General features: G+C 47.7%; 1 protein-coding gene across 2 annotated transcripts; it reads right to left on the reverse strand.

Moving 5' to 3' along the window:
• Window positions 1-391: 391 nt before the first annotated feature.
• Window positions 392-8,370, reverse strand: mccc2 (methylcrotonyl-CoA carboxylase subunit 2). 2 transcript variants are annotated; one of them, XM_057032935.1, is made up of 18 exons: window positions 8,143-8,283; window positions 7,305-7,367; window positions 6,928-6,994; window positions 6,599-6,683; window positions 6,399-6,500; window positions 6,193-6,320; window positions 5,831-5,943; window positions 5,241-5,354; window positions 5,097-5,161; window positions 4,824-4,923; window positions 4,649-4,744; window positions 4,416-4,488; window positions 4,261-4,337; window positions 2,613-2,679; window positions 2,324-2,480; window positions 1,666-1,780; window positions 967-1,052; window positions 392-777 (listed from the first exon to the last, which is right to left on the reverse strand). In XM_057032935.1, exons 3-18 carry the CDS (start codon window positions 6,977-6,979, stop codon window positions 660-662), a joined length of 1,548 nt encoding a protein of 515 aa, XP_056888915.1. In that variant the 5' UTR covers window positions 6,980-6,994; window positions 7,305-7,367; window positions 8,143-8,283; the 3' UTR covers window positions 392-659. The 2 variants fall into 2 exon arrangements, with proteins under 2 accessions (XP_056888915.1, XP_056888914.1); XM_057032934.1 differs by lacking the exon at window positions 7,305-7,367 and having other exon boundaries at window positions 8,143-8,370.
• Between the last annotated feature and the right edge of the window lie 804 nt (window positions 8,371-9,174).

Below are 9,174 nucleotides of genomic sequence, written 5' to 3' on the forward strand. Positions count from 1 at the left end.
GAGAGAGGCGATGAAGTCATGACCGGCCTAGCGGGACAAAGGCTGAGCGGCGTGTGTGTGGGTGACAGACAGACACACACGCGCAGTTATTTCTGCTCTCCCGGAGGTGAAGCTCGGAGCGGAACGCAGAGATCCGTCTCAACTTCTGCGGGCCTTAAAGAGGAAGAGCGCCATCGACATGTGAAAAAGACTCGGAGCGACGTGGGCAGAAGTGAATATATATATATATATATATGAGAAGAAATAAGAGTGAAGTGGATCTATTTCTCATGTAATTCATAAAATAATAATGAAATACAGAAACACAGTGTAGATCTTAGTTATCTGAGTAGCTACTAATTCCGAGACTTGGGTCAGTCAATGATGGTAAATATTTAAACAATACCCCAAGTGAGCTATTTTGTTTTACCATTTAATGAGCCGACATTTAAAGTATTTATTTTTTTAAAAAGAAACAAAACACTTCATTAAAGAGAAAAGAGACACCCCGTCTTTACCCAGAATCCTCTGGTGCAGTAACAGTTAAGGCACACCTTATTCCTAATGCCTCTGCAGCCGTCCAATCACACGCAGCCGTGCGCTCTCCCTCCCCTGGCGTTTACTGTCCAGAAAGGTGACAACACCTCGCAGATAAACCTACAGCTCCCGTCGCTCTGACATCACATCCTAAAAACTCCAAAACGGGTCTTTTTCAGGGGCGCGTTGAGAGCCGCGCTGAGGCTGAGTCCCAAAACCACGCGGGTGTCGGCGGGATCGATGATTCCGTCATCCCAGAGTCTGTTAGAACAAAAGAAAAAACGATCAATCGATCGGCGGACGGCTCGTTACGTCCTGCTCGGATGGATCGGCCGTCGATAACGGTCACAAGCGGTCACCGGTAAATTCAGGGGTGTTGAATCTGATGGACGCGAGGCTTCATTTTTAGGGGCAAGATTAATGTGTGTCAAACCAACGCTCCCGCCTCACCTGGCGCTGGAATAGTACGGGCTGCCTTCCTCTTCAAACCGCCGCACTATCGGCTCCTTCATGGCGGCCTCTTGCTCCGCTGTGAACTGAGAGGGGGGGGAGAAGAAAACATCGAATTGGCGCTTTTAGTTTTCCCAAAGACATCTGGTAAATGTAAAAGTTCGATTCAGAGCGAGATAAGGAGACGAGGACCTGCGCCGGCGGCATTGCAGTGATTAGATTGCTGCACAGCGGAGTGAAAATTAAAGCTGAAAGCACACATTCACTTCATTATCACCACGCTTGTTTCCCCCGTTTAAGGACGCGAGCGGTTCCTGTGAAAGGATGGAAATATCGCACAGGCCAGACGATGGGGAGCTAAACCCAGCTGAGGGAAACCAGCAGCCCCGTTTCCTGTGACCCAGTCAGTCAATCGGCTTTTATTGAGGAGAAATAAATCAGCACAGTAAAGGTGCAGCAGCCGCCAGGGAGGAACATCAAAGCGCTGCTAATCCAACGCTAACAGCATATCTGACACAATTTAATCAGGCCCGTGTGATGGCTGCAGTGTTCAGCTGCTCCAACACTTGACACTGATGCAGTTTTATCTTTCTACAAGTGAGGAGGCGCCTTTGGAATGTTTACGGTTCCGCCAGCAGACCTGCGGAACCTCATTTGACTTTCCGCGGCGCAGACAGGATGATTAATGCGAATCGTTACCTCCTTTCCTTCACGTGCTCGCTGATCCTTGGTGATGGTGGCCAGGACGGTGGCGGCCTGCTCGCCACCCATGACGGAGATCCTGGAGTTTGGCCACATGTATAAGAATCGAGGGCTGGGGGAGAGGGAAGAAAAAAAAAAAGAAAAAATCGAAGACACGTCAGTTTAGAGGCTCCATCAGGAACGGGTGGCTAATAAGGCCAAAAAAAAAGGGATGAGAAAAACGCATTAATGAGATCTGATGCTCTTGTAGAGTCGAATAAACTGGTGACAAACGCGGCGAGAGATGATCTACGAGAGCCGCGGCTGGGAAAAGGACCACTTGTATTAAATAATGCAGAGCGAGTGAGCATGAAAAAGTGCTAAATCATCTGTGTCTCTGCAAATTGTACGAGCGAATGCTTGCCAATCGCCTACGTGTGTTTAAAAAGACGGACGGCGATGCCGGAGAGAGGAGAGCGAGGGATTTAATTTGATTCCGACTGTCAATCAGATTTTATTTCCATCACGCAACACAGCAAACGCAGATTTGACTGCTTTATAACGACACCGCCGCCATCAGCCAGCCTCTCTCTGGACCGTCGGCCCCATAAAGCTCTGAGGAAGAGAAGAATAAACCAACTCAAAAATACCCTCAACCACCCCCCCGGCTCCCTACCTGTAGGCTCTGCCGCACATGCCGTAGTTTCCTGCTCCGTAGGACCCCCCGATAATGACGGTGATCTTGGGGACGTTGGCGCACGCCACCGCCGTCACCATTTTGGCTCCATCTTTGGCAATTCCTCCAGCTTCGTACTCTCTACCGACCATGAAGCCTACAGCGCAGACACGGGGGGGGGGGGCGAGGGAATGAAAGCGGGGTGGGTGTTGGGAGGCAGCGTTTCCGCTCCTCCCTGTGGGCGAACTGGGCTCAAACTGTGAAAAAGATGTCAACCGCCCCGACTGACCCGTTATGTTCTGGAGGAAAATAAGCGGAATGTTCCGTTGGCAGCACAATTCGATGAAATGTGTCCCCTGAAAAAGAAAAAAAGGAGAAGAAAAAGCTGTGAGTGGAGAACAGTGATGTTTTCACACTTAATTTATTCATAGACGTATCCTCTGGCCTCCTGGTCTGGGCTGCTCAGCTAACCTCACCTCTGTCCTCATCTTCGGCTGATTCCAGACCAGTCGGAGCTGACATTTACAGGCAGCCGCGTGTCAGGCGGGCCTGAACGCCACGGCTGCCTTCTTGACATTTGGCTCTGAATAGGAAAGAGCCGCGTGGCCTTCAGCCTCGTCTGAAACGTCCGCGGTGCAGGACAGAGCCTCACCGCCGCCGCCGCCGCCGCCGCCGCCGCCGCCGCCGCGCTGCTAAACAGCTCATTTCCATCCAACTTATGCCTCTGAACCGCTCTGGTGTTTGCTTTCCCTCGTTCTCTTTAATTTCCTGATATTTAACCAGGTAAAAAGAGGCCGTGTTTCAATTATCGCGCCGCCGATTTATCACCAAGTACGACGGTGTAACAAACACGGAGCGATAAGAGCTAAATGCAGACAAACACATAAATGCAACAGGGACTCTTCAGATAAAAGACTGAAACCTCCCTGGAAGACGAGTGTTTCTGAGGCCACCGCGCAGAGAAAGATTCCAAACGTCCCCACGGTGATCTGCTCAGGAAGGTTCGGCTTGTTTTGCTAATTATTGCAGGGAAAGACGGATCCACGGACTCTCGTCGGAGTCATTCCCCCCTGAGGAAGAGCTGCAGTGTGCACAGGCACATGTGGATTTTATTCTTTTATGGATATAAAAGGCGAGGATGCACTTCCAAACAGAGTTAGCGCGGGTGACACTGGCGTTCCCAATCCAAAGTTTGATCCTAAACGCACCATCGGAGACCAAAAGACTGCACATCCATACGTTTAATATGATTGCAGAGCCCTGGAGGTGTGGTCAGTGTCCTAATGTCCTCCCTCGTTCTCTGTGTTTGGATTTGTTACAGATTAATATTGGGAATAAACCCATCACACTTTATTATCTGTCACACTGAGACACCACAGAAACGATAAATCAAATAGGGCCCTTCTGGGTCGGACATGCAATTCGATTAAAAACGTACTTGAAAAACATGTCAGTGTGAAATGAAAGCTGAGCTCCTCGCCGCGGTGAAAGTTCAGCTCCGCTCGCAGCAGATCGGCGGGCAAATGAAGCCAATTAGATTGAATGGAAATGAGCATTGTCTCCCGTCTATGGATTCTAAATGTTAGGTTATTACAACGACGCTCATCTTCTCATCTGCGGACGGCCGCTCAAGTGCAATTCGGGAGCTTATTGTACGTGGAAGACGCCGTACTCGCTGGGAAAGGTCAGGGGAAGACATTATGAGGAATGAAGCTCCCTTTAGAGAGCAATACTGGCAGCCTGTCAGCAGCCGTCTCAGGAGAACGCTGCCATAAGTCCTCGAAAGCCGAGCACACGCCGCTAAACCGATGTCTGTGAATTCAGGTTATCTAATTGCCCCTGATTTAGCTGTTTTTGCCCCAGATTCGATGTTCAAGTGTTAGAAATAACAGCCCTGTTGCTGAAGGAAGACGAGCAGATGACTGATGACCTTCTACCTTCTTTGCTGACTCCGAGAACAAGACCCCGTTGTTCCCGATGATTCCAACCGGGTAACCGAATATCCTTGAGAATCCTGCAGAGGCGACAGTCAAACAGTGTGAAAGGTGGATTCCATCGGGAGCGGAAATATCCGGGCTGTTCAGAACCACACCTGTGACCAGGGTATCTCCGTAGAAGGCCTTGAACTCGTCAAATTTACTGCCATCGACAATTCTGGCAATGACCTGCAGTTAAACAGAGAGGAAGCGTTAATGACCTGGATGGTGTCCCCGTATGTTTCAGATGGGACGGGCGACAGGTCATTAGCAGCTGCTGTTATCAGCAGCAGACCGAGCCTCCTGTTGTTCAGTCTCTTGGTTGAACTGGACCATTCGGGAACGTTACCTCTCTGACATCAAAGTTCCTCTTCAGGTTATCTCCGACTATTCCGTAGAGTTCCTCTGCAGGGTACAGAGGGGCTTCGCTGGGCTCTGTGGTGACCTAAACCCCCCGACAGACTTGCATCAACGCGAAGAAAACAAATGCAAAGCGCTTCAGCATGTAAACACCACTGGCTGACCTCGATATTCTTCCTGTAGTTGAGGCCTCTCACCGCCTTTCTGGCTAAATGGAGCGCATGGTTGTCATCCAGAGCGTAATGGTCCGTTACGCCAGATTTTCTGCAAAATAAGGAGCAAACAGCTGCGAAATTGTTCCAGCTCGTGAATCATTATTTGAACAGGCTGCGTATTTCATCACACTCTCATCTCAAAACACATTCGATGGCTTTGAAAACATGTGAAAGTCTACTTAGACGCCCCCCGGTCCGGCGAGAGGCACTTTGAGGCCGTACTTGCAGTGGAGATCAGCACCGCCGAGGTCTTCGGCAGAAACCTCCTCTCCCGTCGCAGCTTTAACCTGTCAACACGAAGGCAGCGGCGCTCTCACACAAGCACAGGATGAAGACGCCGAACGAGTGGGCGGAGCTGTGACCCACCAGCGGGGGTCCTCCCAGGAAGATGGTTCCCTGCTTGCGCACGATGATGCTTTCGTCGGCCATGGCGGGTACGTACGCTCCTCCGGCCGTGCAAGAGCCCATCACAACAGCAATCTAACGGGAGCAGAGCCAGAGGGAGTCTGAGAAGCATCCAGAGGCCCCGACCGTCCAATGAAACGCTCCATTTTTTTGAATTCTAATGGCGAGAAGAAATCCAAAACCCACTTAAAGAGGAGAAACCTCCATGAAAGGCCGAGCCAGAAGTGATTTGAGAGCAAGGCCCGACCTCTTTGCAGCACTCTGCATCTATCAGCGCTCTCATAAACGGACTTGTTTTGCTTTTAAACCCGAGACGTTTTCCAGCGGTCACGGGGGGAGATGGATTTTAGCGACTGGCAGACAAAGAAGAGGCGCAGAACCGAGACGGCGAACGTCATCAGAGACACTTTCCGCCCTGGGCTTGTTCTGTTCGTTCGACCCTTTTGGCTTCGAAGGATTTATCTCAAAAATCAATACAAAGCTTATCAAATACAATAAATAACCCCCCTCCCGAGATAAGGCTGAGTAATCAAAGAGCGAGCTCAACAAACCTGCGCTATTCCCTTTGATGACATCCTCGCCTGGTTGTAGAAAATGCGTCCAAAGTGATCTCTGTCTGGGAAGACGTCGGCCTGCCTGGGGAGATTGGCCCCTCCTGAATCCACTGAAAGCAGCAGGGAACATAACAATCTTTAAAAAAAAAAAAGACAGAAAACTGAATATTTACTGTAAACATCCAAACTGGCCATGTTAGAGATGCTGGGTCTCCATTTTAACGGTGGCCTGGAAGTCTCTTAGACTTTATGGGATGCCAAAGTCTGCTAGATTTCCCCCTGCTGCAAACCGGCTGACAAAATAAGGTCTAATACTGCTTCAGCTGCAGTCTGATGACCCCCCCCCAAGAAAAGCTCACCCAGATAAATGCAGGGCAGGTGGTTCTGCTGGGCGATTTCCTGGGCCCGCAGGTGTTTCTTCACGGTGATGGGGTAGTATGTCCCCCCTTTGACTGTAGCATCGTTGGCAACAACAACACACTCCACACTGTTGAGATCAGCACAGATTAGTCAGTATTAGTCAGTTAGTAACTGGTGACTCTCGAAGCAGGTCAGAGGTCCTCACCCCGACACTCGGCCGATCCCAGTCAGGATCCCACCAGCTGGCACTTCCTCTTTTCCATACAGCTCATGCGCAGCGAACTGGGAGAATTCCAAGAAAGGGGTCCTGCCAGAAAATTAAACTCTGACGTTAGATTTTACTCGCGGCAAGCACGGTCAGCCGACCTCTACTTGCGTAGGAGCGGTTCAGAACCAAACACCCACCCTGGATCCAGCAGCCTGTCCACGCGCTCTCTGGGCAGCAGCTTCCCACGGGATGTGTGAAGTCTCCTGGCTTTCTCTCCTCCACCTGGATTAGCAAATACAGAGAACCAGCAAGTTAAACAAAACACGGCAACACCCCGGGGAGACGGCGCAAAGCTCCAGGAGACACTTGTGTTGTGTCTCAGGCTGCAAAACTTAAGTTTTCAATCCTGGAATCTGAAGCTGACGGCAGGCTGAGCAGCTTCACCAGAGTGGGCAGGGAAAAGGCACGACAGTGATGAATGTATTTAACGTCACCGCGGTGTCAATATGGCATCCATCAGACCTACCCAATTTAATTTTCTCCGTCCGAACCTTTAGTTCATCAACCAGAACTTGCATTCGGTCGTAATTCTCCTGCAAATGCAGACGAAAGGATAAATAATGTGTGATTTTTGCTGATTACAAATGTCATTCACGTATTAAACAAACACTTTGGTTGACAAAAGGCCGAACTCTACGTTTCTGCACATACAGAAGTGGAATCTGTTGTGCGGTAACGTTGTTCAATATTGAATGGCAATCCGACCTCTGATGTATAAATATTTATGCATCCGTGGCAGCGCATCTCTACCTCAGACACCTTAGAACACAGCAATACAGTTGCCTGGATACCAAAGTGACACCATTTAATCGGTGTGAAGCCAACAGCTATAAGAGGTTTCACCTAGTTGGCAGACTGGTGCGCACAAACTGGTCCCAGTCATCCATTTAATGTGGTGAATATCGCCTATAGACACATGCAGCACAGGTTTCTCAATATTTGTAAAATTGTAAAGCTGACTTACCCACCAAACTCAGAGGCACCCAGTAAATAAAGTGCTTCAGCCACTCCCTCATATTACATGGTGACTTGAGTTCCAAATTAAATTTTTCTGACTTCATATTTTCAGTATTATTAACTGTGGAGCCGAAGAAGACCGGAGGCTTATCTCATATGTGACAATAGCACCACCAGGCGGTACGTGCTGGTATTGCAGAGCACTTAATTTGCCTTAACTTTTACTGTAAATCATTTAGGATGATTAATCCCAGTAGTTTATCAACACTTTATACAAATGTGCTGAAAAAGCAGTAAATCAGAGCAGTGTGCAAAGCTAAAGTGATGATAAGTCCTTGGATCTATAGCGACATCTATAGCAGCTTTGACCTCTGCTTTAAATGAAATAGAGGCACTTGCTAATATCTGTTGACCTTTATGGATTTTTTTCTAATTCTTCTTTTTAATCTCGTGGACCATATCGCGTTAGGTGACATTTGCAGCAAAGTGAAATGTTTTGACATATTGTGACATTTTAGGATAAACTAGAATACAAGCACAGAATGATTCATTGCGCCAATAGCTGCAACAGTGAACCAATACAAACTATATAATGTCATCAAAGGGTAAGATAAAAATGAACAATAAACCAAAACTGCCATGCATAACTTTCTACAAATGTCTGCAACACTACCAGTCTTAACCCCAGTTTGAGCTAGTTAAGGTTAGCAATTAGCTAACATACCTGGTATTCAGAAGATTGTTTATCTGGTTGAGAGCCTATTCGAGCTACTTTATCGGCGTAGTAAAACCTGGAGCAGGTCAAAGACTGACTTCCCCCACGGAGCAACCATGGTCTGACCGTCCTTAGAAGCATTTTAAATACTCACAGTGAGAGTATTTTTTTTTAAATAGCTAGCTTACTAGCTAAACAGCTGTCTTCTTCTATTGTTGCTGTTCTGGGAGTGGAGCTCAATATCGCCCCCTTCTGTTAAAAACAAGTAACGTTGGATGGAAACGTCAATGTATGGCGAATGTATGGGGAAGGTCGCACACTGAAACGGGCCAATAAAAACTATCACCAGTATAGAGAGGCTGCACCATTTATTCTAAACAAAACGAATCTGATACGATATTTAAAAGGAATTTCTGGCCGGTGTAAGTGTTTGTGAAACATCGTGTTAAATCTGAGTGGGAAGAGGGCTCTCTAAATGGAGAAGTTACATATATTTTAATAAAAAGCTAACAGATAATTTCTTAAATGTATTTTTTTTTTAAAAAAACAACAAAGACGTAAAGGTGTGGTTCACACTGCCATCGTGTGGATCATTGCGGAACTACACCACTATAATCTCAACAAAGTAAAAGAAAAACATCAAATATCTAAAAAAGTGTTCTCTCCTTTCAACTATATATGCTGCCACGGAGCAGAAGTGGATGCCTAGAAAAAGCTGCATCTCGTTTATAAATGGGAACTAAAGTTGAATTTGAGTGGGAATCAGAGTTAGCCTAAAAGCTTCAAAACCGTCCCTTCTGACCCAAGTGCTTTATCTGAGCTGGAGTACATTCCACAGGGAGTGAAGAGCATTCCAGCCAAGAGCTTTTAGTTCATTTAGTTTGAAGAGGCCTTTCTCCTCCAACGCTTCTACCTGTTCGATCAGTATGCATAGAAAAGTCCATGACCTCCACTTAAATGACTACACCTGTTTTCTTAGGAAACCTAAAGTCCTCCACTCTCCGTCTGAACCCTCTCCGACCCTCTCACTTTTCCAGCTCT

Source organism: Takifugu flavidus, chromosome 5 (genome assembly GCF_003711565.1).
Source record: "Takifugu flavidus isolate HTHZ2018 chromosome 5, ASM371156v2, whole genome shotgun sequence".
NCBI classification, from domain to species: domain Eukaryota; kingdom Metazoa; phylum Chordata; class Actinopteri; order Tetraodontiformes; family Tetraodontidae; genus Takifugu; species Takifugu flavidus.